The sequence below is a fragment of the Castor canadensis genome, chromosome 4 (genome assembly GCF_047511655.1).
Source record: "Castor canadensis chromosome 4, mCasCan1.hap1v2, whole genome shotgun sequence".
NCBI classification, from domain to species: Eukaryota; Metazoa; Chordata; class Mammalia; order Rodentia; family Castoridae; genus Castor; species Castor canadensis.
The window spans coordinates 61,975,198-62,001,241 of record NC_133389.1 but is presented as its reverse complement, the minus strand read 5'-3'; the positions used below and the strand labels follow the sequence as shown (position 1 = coordinate 62,001,241).

The following is a 26,044-nucleotide window of genomic DNA, read 5'->3' as shown; positions in this document are numbered from 1 at the left end:
CAAAAAGAGCCTGTGGGTCCTAATACATCCACATCATGTCCTCACACAGGTTGTTGGTGGCCAGTCAGTGCTGCCCATTGAGACTTTTTTTCATGAGAGGACACAAGTCACACTGGGAGTCTGTCACCAATGAAGCCACTGCACTGCTCAGAACATCAGACGTGTTCAACAAGCCACAGTCCTCACTGACTGAGGTTGCTTTGCTGAGACTGACTGACTTGTATAATATTCCTGAGCTATAGTTAGCAGAAAGGAACTGGGAGTCTTGTCTTTTGATTCTCAGTCCAGTGTCCTTTCTATCACACAGCACTGTTCTTTAAGTAAGAACTGGCTTTTCACCTGGTTGTTTTTTGTATCACTGTGTCAAAACTTAAGGGTTGTCTTGATTGTGCCTTGAGGTCAGAGATTCATTTAACAAGGTTTGCCCTGTTATGTTCTATCATTTCACTGAAAAAAGATTCAACTTTCAGAGAGGATCTTTTAGAAAATCTCAGGGTTTCACATACCACTCATCCTCCTAAGTCTGTCTTCTCCTTCCCTTTTCCTTACTATCCTCTACAGGGCTGAATGGCACTAATGTGACAATCCAAGAAGACAGTGAAAGAACCTATGACTCTCAAGAGCTGTAGCTTGATGTTAGCTTCTAACTGGTCATTTCATACAAGCCACACTGGCTAATATCTTCAGAATGACTTTCCTGCATTTCCTCGCAAAACAGGAAAACTAGTTGGGGGAGGAGCAACAGGGGAATGACCTCACAGCACAGAGCTGAGACATGAAAATGCACCAGGGCTGGCAATGTCATGGGGTTCCTGAGCTGGATGGGTCCTCCGTCAAAAGATAAAATGCTGTTCAAAGCAAACCGAACAGCAGAAAGGAAAAATGGTGTTCCTGCCAGGAAACCACAAATCACAACAATAAAACACAAAGGCAATTTGCACAGTTCTGCATCTCTGTAATGTGCTGTAGTGGAAAGAATGTGGGATTTAGAATCCACGGAAAAGAAAGGCAGAGCCTCCACAGGACAGACACCTTCCAGGCAGCAAAGACTCTTACTGTTACAAGGCCCTGCCTGACAACTCCTGAGACAACACACTTGACCACCTGTAAACACCACCTCTGAGCACCAGCACATACTTGTGACTGTGACTGCTTAATAATCATGCATACCTCTCTCCCCCTGTCCCCAATTCTTTTTCTATTTAAACCTACAGTCCATACCTATAAGGGGAAGGCAGACTGAAAGGCTTATTTTGCCTCTTCCCCTGGTGTGCCCAGCTGCATTAATTAAATATTCTCTCTCTGTCCTTCACCATCACTCATCTCTCTATTTGGTACACTGGGCAAGTGGCCAGACCTGACATGTGGAACCCTTGGAGCTGGGTGTACGGCCTAAAACTCTGATTATACAAGTAATTTGGCAGAGCTAGAGCCCAGAAAACATGGCGGAGGGTACCTATGGTTTAAATAAAAGTCTGAAATACAAGCTGAGGTCACCTCATGAAGGTCCCGGTATGCTGTGCTGAGTTTCTTATTTTTGGAAAGAATCTCAAGGAGGTTTTTGAGCTCCAGTCAATGGTGACACCATCCATGTCTTACAAAGAAAACTGGTTGCAGGGTGGGACTAAATGTACAAGGATAAGTGAAGGGACTCTGACAATGATGAGGGCCAGGCAGTGGGGTAGAAGGTGGGGCTGGATTGAAAAATGGTGGGGAGGGAAAGCAGTAAGGACTCAGAACCTGCAGGTAAGGAGGTCAGGAAGAGGCAAGGACAACTGTGAAAAGTCTAGTCCAACCTTGTTAGTGGGTGGTGACACTACTGAACTAATCAAAGGCATGATGGACACCAGAGACACATAGAGTCCCCAGATGCTGGGACACAGGCACATTTGCAGTTCCTTTGAGGCCCAGGGCCTCTGCAAAAGCACTTGGCTAATGGCAAGTGACACTAAAAGCATGTTAACAAGTGGGAAAATTGCTTAACTTCCCTTAGGTTAGATAAAGAAAATTCTAATAACCAGATTCCAAACAGAAACCAGGCAGTTGCCTAGAAGTATTTCAAACAAATTGGAAAATGTCAACTACTATGAACTATCATCAGAGTGAAGACAGAGAACTGTAGGAAATCACAATCTGTATCCTAATTCTCTCAAGTCTGAACTTGTGCATGACATCATTGGAGGCCAGGACAAAAGGAAACTGGATGAGAAATCAGCTAGTAAAAGGAGCTCTGAAAGCAAGCAAGAGGAAGGGCAGCTGGCAACAAATAAAATGGACACCTTTAGATTGGTACTTTAGAAAAACCAACCCAAGCATCCATGGAAAAATTAGCTCAATTGCATCATTTAAAAATATGCAGAAACTTTTATCCACTAAGAAAATATCCATAAATACACAAACACACCTGACTTGCCCAAAGAGCTTGAAGCAACTTCAAAATTTCAGAGAGAAATTTTTATCATTTCCTTATGGGCCTGGCTCACCATCACCATAATCATTAAAGAAAAAAAAAATGTCAAAAACTCACTTGGCTGCCACAGCCGCTGGAGGCGCAGCTGTTGCAATTCTTAATGTGTTTATAGCGCCTGCCAATGCTTCACCCCTCCCCTCCATCTTTAGCTTTCAATGGTTTTGTTTTGTGTGTTTTGTATCCTGTGGGAGAGAAAATAACCTGTACTGATTGTGGCAATTGATGGACTCAGCTGGTGCCTGGAAATATGAAGTGGGAACTGAACGGCAGGGCTGAGAAATGCGTGGGCTGGCGGTGCGGGGGAGGTGCCTTCCACTCAGGAAGGCCCAGAGCATCGCAGAACCACTGAGTGAGCCACGCTCAGCTAAAGGTTCCAGCAGCTAAGTCACACCTAGTGCCTCTGTTTTCAAAACCTAAAAAAGGGACTTCTGTGCACCACTGCTTAAACGCTTCTAGAAATACGTGCAGTTTTCCCTCTGCCAAGGGAGAAACAAGTGCCCTGTGCTAGGCCATCTAATAAGGGCTGGGACCTGTCTTCCCAGGCTAAGGGCCTTTTCCATCTAAGGGCATTTGAAGATGGGGAGTTAGAACTTCAACCCTGCCACACAGCAGAGTTTTTCAAGCAGTGATTTCTTTGTCAGTTATGGTGGCTTCTCTGAGATAGAAGGCAAGCAAATGAAAAACAGTGAGATGTTAGGGGGTGGGGAGACTTTTCAATAATAATTCACTGCTAGATTGTCAGAACTTTATCCAATATAGACAAAGAGACCACATAAAACATTGTGCTTGCATTTAACAAGCTCAGCTGTTTAAGAATTTTAAGGGGTGGGAGAATATACAACATATACATTTCAAAGGGGGCTGCAAGGAAATAAAAGATTTAAAGAAAATCCAGGTTCCTTAGAAACACTGAAATACTGTAAGTAAGATTTTGGTGTAATGTCTTCAATTCCCCAGTTTAAATCAAGTGAAAAAACAATATCCACATTCAACTATAAAATTAATCAGCAGGGTTTGTGCCCTGCAGAAAGACACATGAGGAAACAAATAGGATATAGATAACATTTTTCTAAACACACTTAGAAGTTCACACACACACACACACACACACACACACACACACGTGATTTTTTGGGCAGTACTGTGGTTTTGAACTCAGGGTCTTGCAATTACTAGGCAGTACTCTACAACTCGTGCCATGACCCCATTCTTTTCTGCTGTGGTTATTTTTTAGATAGGGTCTTGTGTTTTTGCCTGGGCTGACCTGGACCCCGCTCTTCCTAATTATGCTTCCCATGTAGCTGACATGACAGGTGTGTACCACCACACCCAGCTATTGTTGTGATGTGGTTTCACTAACTTATTGCCTGGGCTGGCCTTGAACCTGATTTCTGCCTTCCAAGTAGCTGGGATTATAGATGTTGTTGGCCACTGAGCCTGGTCCACACATTTACTGTTTTGAAAAGTAGGATGCAAAGAGTAATTTAGGATTCTGGAAAGTTTCAGCTCTAGTAATGGGAAAATAAACTTCTGGGCCTCAGAATGATAGTGACTGAAGTAGAGGCACCTGTGTTTTCCAGGATGTCCTATTTGGAAGGGGTTTTCAATTGTTGCCCTTCCTTTACCTTAATTTTACATAAACAGCAACACATATTCTTTCCAAATGGCATGGCTGTTTGTCTACTTTAGGTGATGTCTTTTTGCCTAGATCCCCAAAGGGACTTTGGACCAGCTCAAAAACTGAGGTGTGAACTAGGCCCTTTGGGGACCACAGAGGGAGAGAAAAGTCACTCTCAGACCACACAGGGTCACCACTGCCTTGTCTCTGACACAGTATTGAACAACCTGCAGCTCTCACACTGCTGTGACAACTAGGGGCCCAGCACCACCTCCCATGACTAGCATGGGGGCTATGGAGTCAGGGCAAAACTGCAGGGCCATGGTGAAGTTCACTTTTCAATTGCAGGTGACTAAAGGCCAAGCAATCCTCAGGGTTGGGGAGATGAGCCCCCAGGGGGTCAGCAGACTGCCCTTTGCTTGTCAGGAGAAAGAACTTGCTCATCTCTTGCAGCAGCACAAACTCTCCCTTTCTACCTGGTCTTTCTCCTGAGACCCCTGGGCCACTCTGCTGACAACATGCCATTTTCTGTTCCATTCAGTATGTTTATTTCTTTATTGTGATTCATGTCTGAGTCTCTTTTGAATCAAATTACTGTGTCTCCCTGGTGAGATGTGCCATATGACTATCTTGTTAGAACAAAATCAAATAAAAAATTTGCACAGAGGGTGACTCCATCTCATCCCTACCACATGCTTCCCTCTTATTTGGACACACTTCTGTTGAGTACTTGATCAATAATGAAGTCTTCCAGTGTTTAGGCCAATTTTCAGACACTGCTGTTTTGGAAAGGATAAAGAAGAATTGGTTGGAACAAAGTCAACAGAGAGAAACTCACTGTTTCAAAAATACTGAGTTACCTGGGTGACTGGTTTTTCCAACATACATGGATTGGAGAAGAGCAGAAGGATGGGGTGGCTGGGTACACTGAGTCACAGAGGCAGCTGGAGCACCCGCTGTCTTTTCTCTCCACAGATGCTCCTGTTCTGAAGGTTCCCATGGCTTCAGCACATCTGGTTGCCAAGCACTGCATAGCATCTTTGACCAGGGATACACCAATGTACTTCCCATTACCCTTTCTCAGCAAATAGATTTTCCCTTTGCTTTTGTGGGCTACTAGTTAGTACCATTCAAGCAATTCCTGTATGTCTTGTACAAATAATATTTACAAACTGAGCTGTTCATACTAAATCAATCTCCATCCACATATAGGAGCGAGACTCGTGCCAAGTCTTATTTTTTTCTTCTCACTACTTCCAGAATGATGGTCAAACTTCTGATATAAGATACAAGAGGTCCTTTGTGACTGAAGCCCTAACCACCCTGGTTTCCCAAATCAGGCTGACAGAACTGGGGCTATTTCTCCAGTGCATCCCATTCTCTCACAATGTCTATCTAGAATGCTTCCTCTTTCATCTAATCCTGGTCGATTCCCACTCATCCTTTAAGGAAGAGTCATCCTTGCTCTGAGCTGACTCAGGTGTCCCCCACTGGCCTGTAAAGAACCCTGAATATGTGTCTGGAGGGTGTGGGTTTTGAGCAGATGCACTGCAGTTGCTATGCTACCTGGATGCTTCGCCTGTACTATGAGCTTCCTGAGGGTAGGGTGGTAAGGGTCTCCCCTGTATCTCTGGCAGTGAGCGCAGTGCACAATTGATTACTTTAAACTCCTTCAGATCTTTCTTACTTTTCCCAGAGACACCAAAGACAGAGGACTCTGTAGTATACAGTTATACTATTCGTTAGGACTTTCCTTAGACAGGAAAATACTATTTAGCAATAAAAGGGGATAGCATATGTTTTAAAATATTTTCTCAGTTCTTAAACTCTTAGTCCAGAGAATCAAATCTACTTACTTATTTTTAAGTTACTTTTAATGGGAGCTTTTGATAATATGTGATCCATGGTGAGGAAATTGTCTAGCCTTGGAGATAGAGCAAAACCTACTGACACCTTTCCACATAGTGTGTGGCTAACTGTCCTCAACTACTATACACCAGAGATGACAGAGATGGGTCATTTCCCGACAAAGAATATGCTGTGACTTTTCTTGGATATTATCACAGGCTAGTATTGTTTCTTCCACTAGATAACATTTCAAATGAATTCTTACTTTATGCTAGACTCAATTCCAACACTTGTGACATATTAAATGATTAATCCTCACAGCAACATCAGAAGGTTGATACTGCAATTATTCCATTTCACAGATGAAGAAACTGAGACTCAGGCTGGATATAACTTTCCCATGGTTTACAGAAAGGATGCATACTTCAGAGCATGACTAAAAGAAATAGGAAATCCATCTGAACTTTAATTCAGACTTTTTTTTTGTTGGTACTTGGGTTTGAACTCAAGGCCTCAAGCTTGCGAGGCAGGCGCTCTACCACTTAAGCCACTCTGCTAGTCTTTCCACCTGAACTTTAAAAAATAACCATTTGAAGATTTTCCAGATTCACACTAGGATAAAAAGTATCTGGGGATAGAGAAACAGAGCAAGAATAATCGCAGAATAGGACTTTTCACCGAACTGTGAAGTCCCTGAAGCTTGGTTATGACCATAATAAAGATCTAGGCACAAATTTTAAGTAATTTAGTGGCACACACAGACAAAGATGGTGAGTTCCAGGACTTTAGGCTTCAGGTAAGATGCTACTTAGAAGGGGTTCCCTAATCCCTACAGTCATCACACAGGTGCACCCACACATGTCATCCCTCCTGCATCTGGGAGGGCAGCTGGAGACAAGGGCAGAGGTACTAAGTGATAAGATTATTCCTAACAGGATGTTCCATTTCATATTCTCTCAATAGCTCCTTTCCATTTGTCCCTGCTTCATTTTCTAGTATATTCACTTTTTCCATTCCCTTTTCTTTCCTTATATTTTTAAAACTGATAACTGATTTGGAGTTTAAGAGTTTTCTTCAAAGTCATCTTTTCTGATCACTAAATAGACATAATGAAAGAAGTTTCTAAAATGTAATCTATTAATGCAACATTTTTTAGGGTATCAGCTTTTAATGAATTGTCAATCATAATATATTTAAAATGAGTGTAAGATCCAAACTATAAATCAATGTCTTCAGGAGACCCAAATGGAAATACTTTTTGCATATTTTCAAATATGTATTGCCTATATAGTTTGTTATAGAAATTGCAAGGTAGGTATTTTTAAATAGTCCAGCTATTTTATAATTGCTATTTGAGCCTATAACTAATCTTTTTGACACTAACATCTTAATAAACATTTGAGCAATATCTGTATTCAGAATATTGGATAGAACTAAGACATCATCTCCGTTCATTAGGGTTATATTTTCTCAATAACCTAATTTTGTCTTTCATAAGATATTAATGCTTTTGAAAGTCTTACTCTTAATCCTATTAATTCCTAAGCTACCTTTTAAAAGTGCATGAGGCAATATGCAAAGGCAGTCAATTTCACTGATTTATACATTGAACTGCTAAAGGTAAATCTAAGAATTTCAGGGTTGCTAAAATGCAAAACTTCATCTGAAAATATTTTCTGGACTAAAATTAAATCCTGGGGACACAGTTTGGATTGGCTTCCTTGGTCTTGCAGTCTCTGAACTAAGGTCACTGGTTCCCCATCAGGACTCAATGTGAGCAAGGGAAGGTGTGTCTACTTCTCTGCTTTGGACCACAGACCTACTCTTAAGGGTAGCAGTGGCTTGGCCAACCTTGCTGCACATGTAGTGGATCTTTGATAGAAGCTTACCCATGGCAAGGCAGCACCAGAGGCATGAGATGACACATCGTGAGCAAACCCCCAAAAGGAGACAGAAGCAGAATATGACGCTCACTCATAGGCTCTAAGAAGAAGTAGGAGCTGATTTAAAAAATACCTAACTCCAAACTAGATGTTTCCCAATTATGAGCTAATTATGTGGACACAGGACTGACAAAACATTCTGAGGTTTAAAAAGCTATGTGTGTATATAGCCCTGTTTCTATTCTGAGTAATCATACCATTTTGTCCTCATGAATGACTGTAAACTAATTCTAATAACATAAGAAAAGCAATCCTTCCTACTTTGCTTCCCCTACACCCACGTGAGCAATGGCATTCTTCTTGGAGTCAGACTTCTTCAAGTCAGTGAGTGCTCTTCAGTTCCTGAGTGACCTTCAAACAGAATTCACGAATGGCAAAGGGTGTGAAGAGGGTGGACCCTGTGTTTTATATATAGTAGGAAAATATTGAGAACCCAGAAACACCCTGACAGCTGTCCATAGGACAGCCCGGGATAGAGGTGTGCTGTCTGGCCTTGCAGGGCAATAGCAGCTGTCATAGTCAAGATAATAGTCAGTCTCTTTACTGTCATCTAATTTCTACCACATCACATCACTGGTTGGTCTATAATTGCTTTAAGTGGACAGTAGTTTTCCTTAGATAACTTCTACAAAATTAGGATTTAATATTATAGTTAATTACATGAAAAGCCAAGGAAAGTGATAAAGAACAAAGAAGGAAAGTGATGAAGAACAGAGAGGGAAAGAGGGCTTGGTAAGCAGCATGTTTATACAGAAGAAGGCAAAGAGTGAAGTGATTTTCCTTTCCCATCTAACACATAAACTCCCAGGTAATAATTCTTACTACCAGCTGGAAAAGGATCCACGGATGAGCCATTCGGCTCCTCTCTGGAATCTCTTGGACCCTATGGCTTGCTGAATGTGCTGGAAGCATAGTACCTGGCTCATGCTCACCTCATATTCCTCCTTGAAGCCATAGCCCTCGGCACACTTCATCTGCGTGATGTGCTGAAGGAGGTCTGCAACCCGGATGGCGGGATGAAGCTGCCCGGTCTGGTAGGGCACATCAGCTGCCTCACGCTTCTTGTAAGAGTGGGACTGAACCAGGCTGCTGGTATCGCTGGCCATCGTGTGGGTCTCATCTAGGAAAAGAAGGCCAGGGAGAAAATGAGGGCAAACCGATGGGCCAGATCAGGGTCACGGAATGGTAAGAAGTTGACTGCTAACATCCCTCAACCTACAGCTGTATAATCCCATGGATGGCTTGGCCAGAAAAGAAAAGTTACATGTCTGGAAATCTAAATGGGGTGGGAATATTAATAGGAATCAAGCAGAAATCTTCAATTTTACAAAGTAGTCCAAACGATACCTTGCTTCTGCAAAGGTCATGGATAAGAGCTTTTTAGCCTTTCACTGCTCAAGTTGGTAGAAGTTTCCATCTGAAACTTCATCAAGACCTGGTACAAAACCAGGCTTGAAGTCTTTCCAATGTTAGTGATCTAGTTTGTGTGATGAAGTAAATAAACTCTGTACAAATGTTCTGTGAGCAAAAGAAAAGGACACAAAATGATGTGGCTTATAAAGCTAGCAATGGGAATGGGGACTTAATACATGAAATCAAAGAAGAGAGGAAAAATTAAAAGGGAACCTGTTTGGGGATAACATTTTGATGAGTCACTTTGCATGCTCTGGTATCAGAAAGCTTGACAAAATACTGCAGACCAACACATCACATGTGGAATGTTCTACAACAGCAAACATGCAGGCCAGCCCAGGGCAGCACGGCTGGCTCCACGAGTCTACAGGTGAGACACACACTCCCACTCCCTCCACAACTTCTCCATGGGGCGAATTGGGTAACTTACCATTTATTGGCACTTTTAAGAAGATACATATCAGGAGAAAAGAGGAGGAGAAAAAGGAAAGAGGGCATAAGCAATCGTATTGTGTGAATAATTACAGGTAGTTTTTATTTTGTGCTTTCAATTTCCAAAGAAGTTTTCTATTCAGATGTGGTCAGAGGGCAAAGCCTCAATTCCCCCATCATGTTAGGATGGAGGTATTTAATTTAAGCACTCAATAACAAAAAGGAGGTTAAAATTAGTATCATAATTGCTTTTTCATCCCCCATGAACCACGTAGTGACTAAATAAGGCTTATTTGTATTCAACACATTTTCTCATTTAAATTTATTGAACAAGTCAACCAAATTGTACTATAAAATTAATGTCAAAATTTGGTCAAATAAGCCTAAAGAGGCTCTATTTTAATGAATGACAACTAGTAAATCAGATTAATGAACTGCAGAAATGGTAGCTATTAAAAAATGTCTGAGACAGGAAAGTGGTATTTGATTAAGAATTCATATTCTACAGGTTAACTCACTACAATGCTGAACCCCTTCAGTTGTTTTATGATTGAGGATGGCTTTCATCAACACATAATGTTGAAATAAGTTAACAGGAGAATATGCTATCAAAATTGAACTCAGATATAAAGAATTAAAATATAAGAAATCATATGTTCAATGTTTGAAAATTACCAGATTATGTATCAATAGGGAATTTAGCTATTATGGATTAGAGGGAATTCAGCTATAATTCTTTCTGATGTTTTCATTTTTTTTTCATAGAGGTTCAGCTCTAAAGGAAATTTAGTCCTATGGTGCTTGGTGAGCTAGGCCTGTCCTGGAGCCTCACTTGTGTCTGCACTGCAAAGCCCCTGGGGATGCATGGTATGAAAGGTGGCACACAGGTGTATAGCTATGTCGCTGTTGCTGAAATGGCACCTCGATCACTACAAGGCGGCTAAAGACACAAAGACAAAATAAAAAAGGGTGGTAAGTTGATTTTATGATTTGTTTTTGTTTTTCATTTGGATTTGCTTTGTAATTTAGCCATGTGTATGTTCCCATTTCAACAGTCACAAAGATACCTTTGAAATCTGCACATCAGATGTGCATGTTGGCAACAGCCAAGCTTTATCAACTAGAATACAGGACCTCTGCTGAAGTACTGAATCCACTGGGCTTTTAATTCCTCCAGCAGGAAGTTCTGCTCTTCATACCCAAACAAATGGAATATTAACTAGTTTCCCCTCTGTGCTTCTCTCTTTCTCTTAAGTTTTGTACCTTGTGAGATGAATATAATTAATTTGCTCTTCGCTGTGGGCTAACTTCTAAACTTCACCTAAGTGATATGGGGCTTTCAAGTGGATAATGCCAGCAAACTGATACACGCTAATCCCTGGCCTAAGTGTTCCTGAGGTTTCAAAGCCACAGAGACAAAGAGTTTTGAAGCCATTGCCACTGTATATATAATTCTCCCGCAATGCTTGACCACACCTTTGCCTCATTTCTACTGTGGAACATGTCTTAAAGTTCTGAAACACTACAAGTCTGCCTAGAAAAACAGTGCTCTTATCTAGTGCATAAATGTTGAAGAGAACGTAGAAGGTTTCCCATGCTGTATCTGTTAGGAAATTGGGTCATCTCTTCTAATAGAAATTCCTGACTCCTCTAAAATGAGTGATTAATTTGTTTCCTCTGACTGTTTAAAAATGAATTATTACTGATAAACTCTACTGCTTGTCATTAACTTCCTATATTTGTTTAAAAAAATCACCAACCAACATATTTTAAACTAAAAATAATGCCTTAAAGGAGGAAATAAGAAATAAAGCTTCTCAATAGTTCTGATGATTTTCTAAGATCATTAATTCTATCTATATTTATGAATATATTACCTCAAATTTTTAAGAACTCAGTTGAAAAATACTAAATTGGAATGAAATTTTTGAGATGAGAAGGTTCTTTCAGGCAATCAATCAGTCAATCTATCTATCTTTGCAAGAAAATATGGTAAAGACATAATTAAACTCTGTACTAGGGCTGGGCACCTAAGCAAGTGAGAATAAAAAAGTTAAGGTACTAGAGGACTTAATTGTGCTGAACTCTGATTCACAAACAAAACATTCTTTCTTGTCTTAACGTAAACTGTAAGTGCTACTATCCTCCCAAAAGTACCAGAGTGGATATACAGCTTATCTTCTTCCCAAGGGATATCCTTACCAATCATTGTTTTTTTTTTCTGGTAGTACTGGGATTTGAACTCAGAGCCTCACACTTGCTAGGTAGGTGCTCCACCACTTAAGCCACTCTGCCAGCCCTTTCTTGTGTTGAGTATTTTTGAGATAGAGTCTTGTAACCTATTTTTCCGGGCTGGCCTCAAACTGAGATCATCCTGATGTCCATTAGGATTACAGGCATGAGTCACTGGTGCCCACCTACTGAATCCTTATTAATCAGTATACAGATTCACATTTGCAGTAAGTTAATGGGTGTGGCTGGCCACCTGTGACAATGGTGCCTTATGTATGCTACACATGAGGATGGTTATTTGTGCATTTGGCTGACTAATTTTTCTTGATGTGCATCATTTTTGTCACTTGAATTGTCGCCTCAATTGAGTCTTTCTCAGAAAAGAAGCCTAAGCAACTTTAAAAGATGTTATTAGTGTTCATAATAACATAGCAGCTTTAGAAAAAAATGATATTTGTTTAATAAGCTTATCTTAATCCTGCTGCGAAATCTGAACATTTTCTTCCCAATGACAATGTGCATCTCAGCCCTCCCTGCTCTCTGCTCCCCAGGGCCAGAACATCTATTGAGGAACCTGGGAATGAATGCCATAGCACACAAAGGAATCACAAATCTTCTATCCAACTACTCTGTGGATGTCATTTGCATGGATGATATAACGTTCTGGTACCTGTGCCTCTCACTTGTGAAAAAAAATAAAAGTGGAGTTTTCTCCTTATAGCTGGTATTAAAAAATGTGTGTAGGGGCTTTAATAGGCTTTGTTAGTCCTCAGTATGATACAAAACTCAAAAATTGTGTTTTATTCTTTAACTTCTGTCTCAGTTCATTTTCCTGTCAGACAACTCACTTGCTTAAGCCTGGAGAATATCATAAGGAAAATTCAAGATAGCCTCTAGTGAGAAATCTTAACTTAGGGAGGAGAGAAGCACAAAAGGAATAGTAGGTTGGGAGGACACAAGCCCTTGTAAAGAAATCAGGAAGAGGAAGTTGAACAACTGAGGATGGAGCTCTTGCTACAATGAATCGTTATATACCTGGAAGTCGTTTTTGTTGTGCTCCTTTCCGGGAAGGTTAGTAGTAGAAAGAGAACACAGCCGGGACACACTCGGGTTACTTATGCGTCTCAAATGCAACAGCAGCCCATGCTTGTTTGCTTATCACAGCCAGGTAATGCCATTTCTCCTCACCCTTCTTACATTGCACAAACGGGATTTTTTTCTGTAACCCCCTGCTGGGAATATTTCATACTTTGAATGCATTCTGCCCCACTGGGCTAACATCTTAGTTCATTTCTAGTGACATGTGACACGTAATAAACCACAGGATGATAAAGTGTCATTTCACTACTCAGAACATCAGCTCCATTGAAAATTCTGCTGTGTGATAGACACTTTGGGATGCTGAGGGTGCCCTGGGCGGATGGGTAGGAGGCCCAGACTCTATTGTGATCGTTGCTCTGCATAACAGTGGGCATCATTAGAAAAATGCTATTTTTGAAATTGGCATTTTTAGTGCTTAGCAATCAGTGAAAATAATGAGTAGCTATTTTCACTTTTATGACTATCACACTGGACAGAATTCAGCTTTTGGAGGTACACAGCTGAGTGATGACATGTCGTTTTTCTTCCCCTGGGATCAGAACTAACATTAAATCCTGAATGTAGAAAGGGAGAATATTGGAGCTGGGATTGTTCACTTGCACCTTTTGACATCACTCCCACATACATGCAGCAAACCCTTATCAATGGAGACTGTTCAGAGAAAGTCTTTTTATCATCTACCCCTCCCCTTATTTCTACTCCTTCTCCACTCCCAAGTCCCCCTGCTAATCACTGCACCATGCACAATTAAAATGCAGTCTCCTCAGAGTGGCCATTGGCTTTCTCAATCCCTCCTGCATGAAACTGTGGCAAAGGGAAATGTTCTCACCTAAAATTGCAGTTGGCACAAATGGGTCTGTCATACATCGTAAGCAGGGCAATGCGGAGAAAGTAAAAAGAGAAACAACAGTAAATGATTGATGAAAGATCCCCTGATTTCCCCATGAAAACCACAGGAAGCCTTGGCTTACAATGTCTCAAACAGAGGGAGCCCCTAGTGTGGAGTACCACAGGGGGGCTGATGGTTCTGACTGCCAAAGGGCCATGAAGACAGGAGATGATGGAGAACTCTGTTACCTGGGTAATAGGAATTAGGCACCGATGTGCTCAGTGTGTTTGTTTTCATCGTAAAGGATGATGGTGATGACACAGCTGTAAATAAAAGAAAGGCTGGTCAGAGGCTGCAGAGAGGTTCAACACCCAACATACCATACTCTGAGATCACCTCAGCCACTCTTGGCAATGTGGACTGCTTAGAAAGAAACCACCGAGATTCACTGATGTGTACATGGCAAATAATATCATTCCCAGCTTTCTCTGTGTACTTAATGTTGGCAATAATGGTGCCGATAGGTTTCAGTTCTTACTGCACCCTTAAGCTTCTGTTTTCCAGGGTCAAGGTCCTGCCTCAAGTCTAGCTTGAATTCTCCTTCTGCCCCAACCTCCAATCAGCATGAACCATAAGATCCTAACCAATCAGATCATGCTGAGTCTCACTGAGGGGTATTTAAGCCCCTGCGCCTCTCTCTCTCTCTCTCTCTGCTCTCTCCCTTTCCCACCCCTGGCAATAAAGAATCTCTTGGCCAGATCACTCCTCTCTGCGTGGTCACTTTGGGCCCTACATTTGGTGCCATGATTCGGATTGGGTCTTCCCACTAATCCTGGTGGGACCCCGATTCCGACTCACCCCACAACCACCCTGAGGACGTGACTGGCCAGGACTCATTCTCCCAATTGCCCTCACTCGCATCCAACACTGGACATTCTTTTGGTGAGTCCACATACCCTTCTTGGGCTCCCATTGTGGTTTCTCCCTTCAGTGTCTCTGGGGTTTAAACATCTCTTGGCCAGATCACTCCTCTCCGCGTGGTCACTTTGGGCCCTACACTTACTTGCCCTTTTAGAGGACGTTTAAACACCCTTTTATCATTTAAAGACTTGTCTTACTTATAAAGGAAAAACCCCATAACCACAGGCACCATTTTGAATAGAGAAATTCAGAAGACTTCCGTTTGGCTTCTCTCCTTTGCTTGTATATTTCTTCCTGTTGCATTGAGCTAAAGTTTACAACTAAAGGTTTGGGAAGGAGTCTCCACATGGCTTCTGAAAAAACTGGGAATGCTAGTGTTTTTGTAGATTCCTAAAATCCTCTCCTTCCTCATTTTTTGGAAATGCACATTGTTATGACCTGGCTTATGAAAAATGAAGGTGGTGTATATTACATAGAAGTTGTATGTTTCCATATTGTCTTTGAGTCTTTAAATCCTTATAAAACTTGCAAGTATTTCTTCAAAATATTCCTCTGAAGCACTTAACGCTGCTAAACCCTAACTTCCTCTCTATTCTTAAGAGGGTAGTCAGTCTCATGAAATGCATATGATTTTATTAAAAACAGATATTTTCTATTTTAAGGTAGCATGTTAAGTCTCTTCAAATCTTAATTGATTTGTGATATAAAAACACGTTAATTTCATTAAAGTATAGGATTTAAGTATGCTCAAGCTGGTTAAACAGATCCACCTTGTCTATACTCCTATGATATACTTACATGATTTATTTGATACTGAGTTTCCATCAGGACACTAATATGCAATTACATTATTGTTTATCGGAAACATTCCAAATCCCATGGATCTGCATGTTATAATTATTCTGATGACAGGTTAATGTATTTTGGCTCTCAGGAGCAGTTCCTTATCAGCATTCAGATTTTTAAAAGGTGGAATTAGTAAGTGACTGAAGAAGGACCAGTACCCAGGCTTCCTGTCACTTATTTGATATTTCTCTATAACAGAGGAGGGTCACATTTATGATGCATGTTTGTGGAAGGCTGCAGTTGATGAAAACAAAAGCTAAAAAACCATGGCCTTATGAACTACGCTAGGGCTAGTGAGTAGAATGTTGCTTTGTTACCCTCAGACACTCTTATGTGTTTGGTAAAAATGTGCAAGGCAGATATGAAATAGTTATATTTATTTCCACCTTTTTGTTACAATATTTTAAAATCTGTTTGTCTCGTAGTATACAAATTCAACCCATCCCTACTGCCCATATTCTATGCTTCTATTTTTATAGCATATTAAAATAGAAGGCTAAACTCATATTTGCTTTGGTGGGCAGATTACGCCCCACTCTCGTAAATGTGTTCATGCTTACTTTTAAATTCTCCAGTCTCACTTTTCTCACTCTCTCATTTCTAAACGTGAGGTCACTCAAGAGCTTTAGGGCTTTTTCCCAGCCCCCAAAGATCTCACAGGTAGGCACAATTGCAGTAGGGGTGGGGCTGGCAGTACAGGGGTCTAATGAGCACCCTTCCTGAGAATATCTGCCCCAGTAACTGCACTCATTTTAAGGGAATTAATAGAGTATTACGAAAACGCTTACCATCAGGGTGCTTTTGACAGATGAGACTGCACGAGACCTACTCACTGCTGACAGGGTGGGAGGGAAACAGGAAGTCTCTTACTGCGTTTCTTCTGCTGGCTTTATTGGGGGGTATCAAACAATGCCAAACAGATGAGCCACAGAGGCCCTTGGATGCTGGCTTCTGCAGCAGTCCTCTGTGTATGAACATTTTTGGATTTCTACAGATACACTGACTTTAAAAAAATTAACTGCCAAATTAAACTTTCTTTCCAGGGGCAAGTATCTCCTGTGGTTCAAACTTCAAATGCCTGGAAACTACTAATGTAGATTCCTGTTCTTGGGGCAGGTCACTCTAAGTAAATTTATTCATGAGGAATATCACCATGAAATAGAAAGTTTGGTATCCTAATGAGTTATCCTGGAGAGCGAGAGAATATATTTGTATGGTCCCCCCTCCCCCCTCTTTTTTGCAGTGCCTGGGATCATATACAGTACATCACACATGCTAGGCAAGTGCTGTACCACTGTCCTACACCCCAGCCTCTGTGTGGTGCTTTACATAATGATGCTGTTCAAGAAATAGCGGCCACTATAAAAATTCCAAGCTTGTATGTAGTCAAAGGGTGTCTATAGCCCCTGCCCATAATAAATGCAGGACAGAGTGCATTATTTTGATAGTTAAATGCATTATATATGTATTTTTAAGTGAAAAAATAACAGCTGGTACAAAAATAAAAAAAAGCAGAGAGAATCCAACAAAAGACTGGGAAGTAATTTGTGGTATGCTGGGAAACCAAAGCTTCCAACATTGAAATGACAGAGGGCAGAGGACAGCAGTCAAGGATGGAAATTGAGGCTTTGCCGTCACCCCTGTGTCAGAGCAGCACCTGCTGTCTGCAAGTCCACTGGCTGGGCAAGCGTGGAGAACAGTTAAATGTGCAAGGAAAAGGTGGTAAGACTGCAACCACTGTAAACAAAAAAAATCACTGAATTCTGTGAAGCTTCACAGAAAGGCAAGGGTCATGGGCAGTACCATGCATGGGCTGTGACATGATCTGAGAGGAGTGGCTAGAGAGCAGCAGCATCTGAATCGGCTACAGAGCCCAGGCAGGACACCAGGACACACTGTCAAATGGTTCTTAGTTGTCCACCCAAACCTCATCTTCATCTTTGTGCTCCTTGGTGTCATGAGGCACAACCCTTCTGTGCAATATCTTGGTCACAGTAGTGCTGCACTTAGATTCCATCTCCATGCTGACAATGTCCTGATCATGAAGGTGGGATGAGTGGCAGGCTGAGGCATGGGTTTCATACACAGGGGTAAAGAAATCCTCAGCCCTGAATGTGTGCCTTGAGCTAGAAAATCAGGCACAACCCTGGGATTTGTCTCTTCTCTCAGAATATCACCAGGGACCAAACAATGGTTCCTCTTGTACATCATATAATCAATCTAGTTGTTAGTTTCTTGAAATAATGGCTTATACCTGGATTGCAGATGGTGGCACATGAAAGTATTCACTGAGCTTGGTTTACACATCTGGTGTGAAGTTTAAGACTTGTGAAGTTAGAATACACTTTAATTTATTAATTGCCACTAACAGTCCTAGAATACGGGGAGAATCTGCAAGCTAAACAAATAAACAATTAACTTGCTACCGCCATTTCTCAAACTGTTTTGTAGCAGGATTCCCTAGAGTAGTTCCACACCTGACTTGCTTACAAGTGGGATCTACACAACAAAAGGGATGGTGAGAAGCAGGTGCCTTTGTCCTTAGCCAGTAGGAAGGCTTCTGTCACTGCTCTCAGAGAATTAATGGGAACTTCACCTTGATTTCTGGTTCTCTCTGACCTGGTCCTAGCACCTTCAGAACATCTTTGCTAGGCAACTCTGGCATATAAAGTTTTAAGGATCATTTAAAGTGACTGGAGAAAGCAATACTGTGTAAGAATTCAATTCTTTAGGAAGTTTTTGCTTTTAATCCCACAGTGCTATCCAGGACAACCAGAGAGATGTATTAAAATCCATGAAATGTGTGCACTTACATCTCCCATTCAGGTTGTGCGTGTCCATGAACGAGAAGGCCTCGTCACAGTTTGTGCCTTGCTCGGCGTAGCTCTTGTCCATGGAGTTCACCATCACCGTCATCTCCTGCCGGGTGCTACTCATTGTCTCCTTCCGCTTCTTGGCTAGTTTCCTTAGGACAAAGAGTTCAATTATGTAGACATGTGCATGTATGGAAAATGGAGCTGTGATGTGTATATTAACTGATACTCAGAAATAACCTCTGTTGAATTAATTACTCATTCACGTGGTGCTTTATGTACCTTCTATATGTCAGGTACTCTGCCAGGCTACATACACAGAGATGAAAATTATCCATTGCCTGTAATCAAAAATTCACACCTTAAAATAACATCTCTTTCCTATGATAAGCTAAATGAAAATGATCAATGATTCTTATATAATATAATCATCTGTTTACTGGTATGCTCCTAGAGTTATTAACTTTTTACTAAATTATTGTCTACATTGTCTATATAGTGTCAAAGAGAAAATTCCAGACAGACAAAACGTCCTAGTAAATTGACAAAGTTATGTGTTGAAAACACATTGAATACACCCACTCTACACATCACAGCTGGAGCATTCAGCATGGTTAAGTCCTCATGATGCCCTCCTTCAGTGGAGGGAAATGCAAAAGGCCTAGGACAGCAATTCTGCCCTCTGTATAATGCTCACTGATGACAAGAAACTTATATCTTAACCTTACAGCCACTCATATGAAAGCTATAAAAAGCTAAGGGAAATTAACATAAACAAAGAGATAAGGCACATTTCTAGAAATCTTAACACCAGAGCTATTTTATGCACCCAAGACAGACAAGAATAGGATTTGAGAAGCTTAAGGAGAAGGGATAAGGTAGTTAGGTTTAAGAAGACCACAGTGCCATCACACCAAATATACTTCATCCAAAAATATTCTAATTCTGTCCATGCACCTAGCAACATTTACAAAGGAAAAATGGCAGCTATTTCTAGTAAATCATCTTGACACTGACTGACCTAGGACACAGCAGAATTTAAAACAAACCATATAATCAAACTTGCACTGGCATCATGTGATCGCGAATGCAGTGGAGGGTGCTGAACATGAGACCATGTGGATAATAGTTATTATCATTTCCAAATGATACAGAATCCAGATGCTTTCTTGCACGTAGTTATGATCGTCTTTTAATTTCATACTTTGAAGACAGAAGGGTTTCATCACTAAGTTGCCCTTTTAATTGCTAAGTTGCCCTTTTAATTGCTAAAAGTTGATTGAAAAAAAAGATACATTTTTAAAAAGATTAAGAAAATCACCTACAATGTCTCAGCGAGGATAAAGTTGTAAAGATTGTGAAAGGTCAGCCAGTGTGACCCCTCTGGGCAATGGCATCATCTCTCCCTACATGCAGACATGGTCATCTTCCCTAAGGCCACCTCCCTTCAGCCAGCTGTGCTGGTGTGGGCACCCAGAGTGTGGGTCTGGGAGTTCTCAGCAGGTGTCTGGGCAGGGGCCACAGCAGATTCTGTCTCCACAGTTGAGCTCCCAAGAACACATTTTCCCTCCACTTCTGAATCTGCCAGCTCCTGGAAAAACAGTTAGTCCAGGTCTCCCCAGGAACACTGAAGTGGAAGAATGAGATAATAAACTCCATGAGTCAGGCAGAATGTACACTTTTTACGAGTTTCTTTGATGTGCTTTGGAGTGATTTTTGCTTCAGTGTATTTTGTTGTTGTTGTTGTTCTGCCTATGGAATCAGTCAACTTCCTTCTGTCTTTTCTTGCTTGAATTCCTCTAATTCTAAAGGTTTGGAAATGATAGCTAAACTCTTTCTTACACTGTTGTTGACAGGGTGAGGGTGGGGGATGTTGGCATATGGGGGGCATGTATGCCCCCCCAAAAAAAGCTAGGCCTGTATTGGAAAAGATAGTTTTCCTTTCTCATCCTCTATATGCTTGAGTTAAGTTCAGTGATGCAATACTACATACTATATGGTTCATCTTTAAGCACAAAGGAGCCCTGTTAAGGACCCATAGGTGCATATTCAAATTAAATGGACGTGGACTCAGAGACCCATCTGCCCAAAGCAACTATCATTTAAACTCACATTTTACGTCTGTGAACTGTCCTCAATCTTTCCTGTATTAATTCCACCCTATAACCATGTTACACTCCCCGAAGATGTCCCAAACATAAACATCTTGGGGTGCCATCTTGGTAAAATGAGGGAAGGCAGTGTCAAGACAAGAAAGAGTGGTGGAGAGTGGTGAAAACAATGGGAACAGTGACTCAGTTGACAAGTGGAGGCCCCACGCAGACCCTACTCCTGCAAGTTTCAGCTCAATTTTCAAATATTGTTAAATAATTCCAATTGAAAAAAACCACTGTAGGTCTCAAATAAAGCACACTGCTGGGTACTGCTGCTATCCATGAATAACAGCACTAAGAAGCTAAACGGTACTGGAATGGAAAGGAGTAGAAATCAACACATCTCAAACAACTACTGCAGGTTGGTACTCTGCCCACGTGATCGCGCTGAATCCTAGCAACTGTGTAAGAGTTATTCTTACTTCCTGTTTTACAGATGAGGAGACTGAGTTTTAGATAACTTGTCCAAATGAGGGAACCAGAACTCTCCTGAGACCTCACAGGTCCTAATTCTAGTACCCTGTGATTTCTCTTGTAAAGTATTTCATTACAAGTTACATTATCATCAAATTGCTGTCCAGTATGACTGCTCTATCACCTCAAAACTAAATATTATGTGTTTAAAAAGTCAGACTGAGTTTAGTGCCTAGCCAATTGAATTAACTATTATTACACCAAAGCATTAATAAAGTGAGTTGACTGACAACTCATCTATCAAACGTAGCTTACATAGTTATGATCTTTTGATTTACTGTTTGGGAATTAATTTGTTCTTAGATATAGTTCTAATGTTCTCGTCTGTACTTACAGAGAGCTGAGACACATTAGATTTAGAATCAAGTCTCAGTGATGACTAGTGATAAACTGGAGTTTCTTTCTTTCCTTTTCTTCCTCTCTCTCTTGAGCCTTGTATTTCAGTTCTGTTTTTTTTTTTTTTTAAGTGAAAACTTTAAAAATTAAGAGAAAACTTTTGTGGACGTAATGAAATAAAATCTTTTTGTGGAAGGACATTCCTGAAATTGAAAGAATTTTCTTTATAATTTTATGTAAAGACACAAGTAAATTTATTTTCCATTCTATTTTTTAGCAAATAGTTTGCCTGAAATATTTTAACTTCTGATGTCCAAATTTGTGTTGCCTGAATCTCAAAGGCCCTTAGTAATTAAAAAAAGAAAAAAGAAAAAAAAGTTCCTCTGAGCATCCATAAATAGTTCATAAGAAACTAGAGAAAGGACATGCTGATTCCAGGGCAGTGGAAGGGAGCAGATATTCATTACTCTGTCCTAACAACAAGTTAAAGCTGGGCAGGCTAAAAATCAGCAACTGTTCTTGGAACCATCAGAAAACTGAAGTCACAGGGCAAGCCACTCCCCTAACATTAGAAAGACCAAAGGAGAACATAAGGCTCACAGCTTAGTGAAGTAAAAATCCACATTCAGAAATCTCTATAAGAACAACTACCTCATCAGGGTACTAAGCTATAATGGACAAGCAGCTGAGGACAAGGCTTAGAGTGAAACAATGGTGGTGCACATGGGAGCAGGGGTCTTAAGGGGGCCTCTGCACTTTTGCAAGTTTTACTTTCAGGAGTCCTCCCAGGTTTTCACAGTGAAGATCAAGGGCAGATCTTCTCAAGCTTTAGGCAGGAGGAAGTAGAAAGGCAGCCATTTTTGAAGGCTTGCCCTCAAGAAAAAACTGTTCTACCAGGGCCTAAAATTCCTGCTGGAATTTTATTAGCACCACACTATGTGGGGGAAGGTTAATATCCAGCTCCATCCCACTTTAGCTAATCTGCCCCACCTAAGGGTAGGGGTAGACAGGCCTGAGAAGCATATGTGAAGTTCACAGTCCAGGAGTACAGGTTCACTAAAAGCCTGAGAGCAGATCCTAAGTGCTGTAGAATGTATCCCTTGCCCTTGACACACTACCACATTACTCAAGGTAATGTGCTCACTGTAGTTCTTTTTTACCCTGTATATCACGTCCAGCTATCAAGAAAGACCCAGAAAGCATACTAAAAACCAAAAATTCAGTTTGAAGAGACAGAGCAAACATTGGGACCAGATGCCATATGGCAGAGATGCTGGAATTAAGAGATTTAAATTTAAAAGGAGCATGATTAATGTGCTCATGCTAATGGGAAAATAGAAAGCGGGTAGGAACAGATGGGCAATGTAATCAGAGAGGTGGAAATTCTAAGAAAAAAAACAAGAAACATTAGAGAGCAGAAACACTGCGATGGAATGAAGAGTACTCTCAATGGACTTATAGTAGAGAGGGCAGTGCTGAGGAAAGAATCACTGAACTTGAAGACATGACAAGAAAAATTTCCAAAACTGAAAATAAAAGCAAAATAATTGAGAAACAAAAACAAAATAAGGAAAAAAAACTGTAAGACAATTACAAAGGTATGACATACATATGTCGTGGGAATGCCAGGAGGAGAATAAAGACAGAAAGAACAGAAGAAATATTTGAAGCAATAATGACTATTTTCTAAAACTAATGTCAGACACCAAAGCACACATCCACAAAGTTCAGAGAACACCAAGGTGGATAAGTACCAAAAATCTACACCTAAGCATATTACGTTCAAACTGAAGAAAATAAAAAACTAAATGAAAAATATCTTGAAAGAAGCTAGAACTCCTCAGAATCCACTCAAACAAGAAGAGTGAAATATTCAAAGTGTTGAAGAGAAAAGCCTGAAATGCTGCATTCTGTGAAATTATCCTTTAAAAGTGAAGGAGAAACAAAGATTTACAGACAAGAGAAATTGAGGAAATTTGTTGCTGGTAAACTTGCCTTGTAAGAAACATTAAAAGAAGTTCTTCCATAACTTGGTCCTCAGCCTGCATGTGTTGGATGGATGGAGCCTGTTTGCAGCAACTGACCACAGTTCACAAATTCTCCACTCTGAGCCCTTTTGGACCCCAGTTTTCTACCATTTGCAAACACCAGAGTCAGTTTTTACTAGAGCCAATCCACCTGTCATGCCTGGAATAGCATCATGCTCAGATTGCTCTCAGCCCCAATAATTGCAAAGTACACATCTGTAAGAAGGATGAGAGCCACTGGTGATGTTCATAAACTCATGGAGGACAATGGACACCTCACAGGTATGGACTGAGCTCCCAAGTGTGGCCACATCCTCACTTACATGGTGGACCACACTGCCCACAACTGGAATCAGAAGGATGGCATCTTTGGAAGCCAATGCCAGTGATCTCAAGGGTTACTCACATGGCTGCTCTTGAGAAGCAGCCCTCCAGAGGACAAATTTGCTGGGGGGGAAGGAACATGACTCATTTTCGTTTGCTATTTTGGAGTCTAAAAATGACTGATGAGTGAGCAATAACATCAAGAAGCAGGTTTGTTCCATGGCCCTCAGAGTTTGGTAGCAGTGACACTGATAGCTATACCTTCTTCATCAGTAGGAGCCATCTGCCTGAGTATAGCTGCTTGACCTTCATCTTCAAGCTAGATATTCCACAACAGAGCATCTAGTACAGTACACCTGCCATGGACCACTTTTATAACATGGACAGGAGGGCCACAATCAAGGACTACACTCAGCCTTGAAGATCCTGCCCCAAAATATCATCACCCCAGTGTCTATTTGGTAGGTGGACAAGCAAGGTTGCCAAAAACTTTGAACTAATGACAGAAATGGAGCCATAGCAACTTAGGATTTCAAGACCTTGGAGTTTTCTATTCAAGATCTCCAGAGAATGTGAAACTGAGTGGGTCTTTGCCATTCAGCATGTTGGTGAAAGGGGATCAGCCCTAAAGAGACACTGTAAATATATACTGCTCAAATACTGTGTGTTCTTTTTAAATACAACTGATGAAAATGTTGGTTTGCGAAAGAAGTCATGTTTTTGTTCATTTGGTTTTGCTATTTCATTCCACTCTTCTCTTTAAGTAGTTTATTATGGAAAATTGTCACACTGGTTTCATAAGGAAAGGGGGAGAGAAATATATAAGCTGCCCACCAGAAAATTAAACAAAAACCCTGAGTGTGAAAAAAACATTCTTCAGAGAGAAGCAAAATGAGAGATCAGAAATGTAGCAGAAAAAAACTTGTTATGTAAAGAAAGGAAGAGCACAGGCAAGGAATAAGTAGGGTAAAATAAAATATTTTTAAGTTTTTAATTGAACTAGCAGGTAAAAGTTTGTTTAAAACAGTATTCAATGACTGCAACTTATGCATAAGTGAAATAAAGAATCGCAATGATACAAAGGACAGAATGGAGGAAAAAAACAATACTTTGCTATCGTAAGAACATGCATTACCTGTGAAGTCGTATGATGCTATTTGAAGATGAATTTGCATTAGTTGTAAATGCATATTGCAAACTCCGGGTTAACCAATGAAAAAAGTAAAACAATGAGGCTAATAAATGAGAGAAAATAGAATAATATAAAATGGTCAATTAAAGCTACACCATAAAAGGAAAAAAAAAAGGGAGACAAATATATGAACAAAGAAAGAATAGTGCAATAAACAGAAAATGGTAAAAATATGATGGGTATTAATAAAATATACCAATAATCACTTCAAATGTCAACATTTTATGCACATCAATTAAAAAATTGTCAAAATCTATGAAAAAACAAGATTCAACTACATATTATCTATAAGAGACTTGCCATATAGGTGAAAAGTAAAGGGACGAAGAAAGATGTACCATAAAAACAATAATCAAAAGAAAGTCAACTAGCAGAGTGGCTAAAGTGGTAGAGCACTTGCCTCACAAGCATGAAGCCCTGAGTTAACAAAAAATAAGAAAGTTATGTACAAAAGAAAGGCAAAAGTCAGAATAAGTTCTATATCAAATGTATATATATATATATATATGTATGTATATATAAAATTTGCCAGAAAACTTTAGAGAAGAGAAAATATCATGGATGAAGAGAGGTATTACATAAAGACAAAAGGGTCCATTCTCCAAGAAGACTTAAAAATCCATGATGTTTATGCACCTGTAACAGAGCATCAATATATACAAAGCAAAAAGTGATAGAACTACAAGGAGAAATAGATGAATCCACTGTAATAGTTGGAGACAAAACATCCCTCTGCCAAGAACAGACAGATCCGGCAGGCAGAAAATCAGTAACGACATAGTTGAACTCAACAGCACCATCAATCAACTGGATTTAACTGACAGCTACAGAATATTTCATGCAACAACAGCAGAACACACAGGATTCTCAAGCTCACAGGAAACATTCACAAGGACAGAATAAATTTTGGGCCACAAAATATACATTTAAAAATTTAAAGCATAGAAACTGCACAATGCATGTTTATAGATGAAAATGGAATTAAACTACAATTTAATAACGGAAAGATAACTGAAAATCCCAAAATAATTTAAGAAAAACAACACACTTAAAGTGACACACAGGTCAAAGA

General features: G+C 40.4%; 1 protein-coding gene across 13 annotated transcripts in view; it reads right to left on the bottom strand.

The window, feature by feature from the left end:
* The window catches only part of Ptprm (protein tyrosine phosphatase receptor type M), a 747,535-nt gene that overhangs the window by 163,727 nt on the left and 557,764 nt on the right, over positions 1-26,044 (bottom strand). For 9 of the 13 annotated variants that reach the window (XM_074070314.1, XM_074070316.1, XM_074070317.1 and 6 more), the window contains 4 exons: positions 18,467-18,618; positions 14,135-14,209; positions 13,887-13,913; positions 8,812-8,999 (listed from right to left, as the gene is read on the bottom strand). In XM_074070314.1, the coding sequence (XP_073926415.1) occupies positions 8,812-8,999; positions 13,887-13,913; positions 14,135-14,209; positions 18,467-18,618 (442 nt within the window). The remainder of the gene's footprint in view (positions 1-8,811; positions 9,000-13,886; positions 13,914-14,134; positions 14,210-18,466; positions 18,619-26,044) is intronic. The other 4 variants (XM_074070315.1, XM_020167894.2, XM_074070318.1 and 1 more) reach the window with 1 other exon arrangement.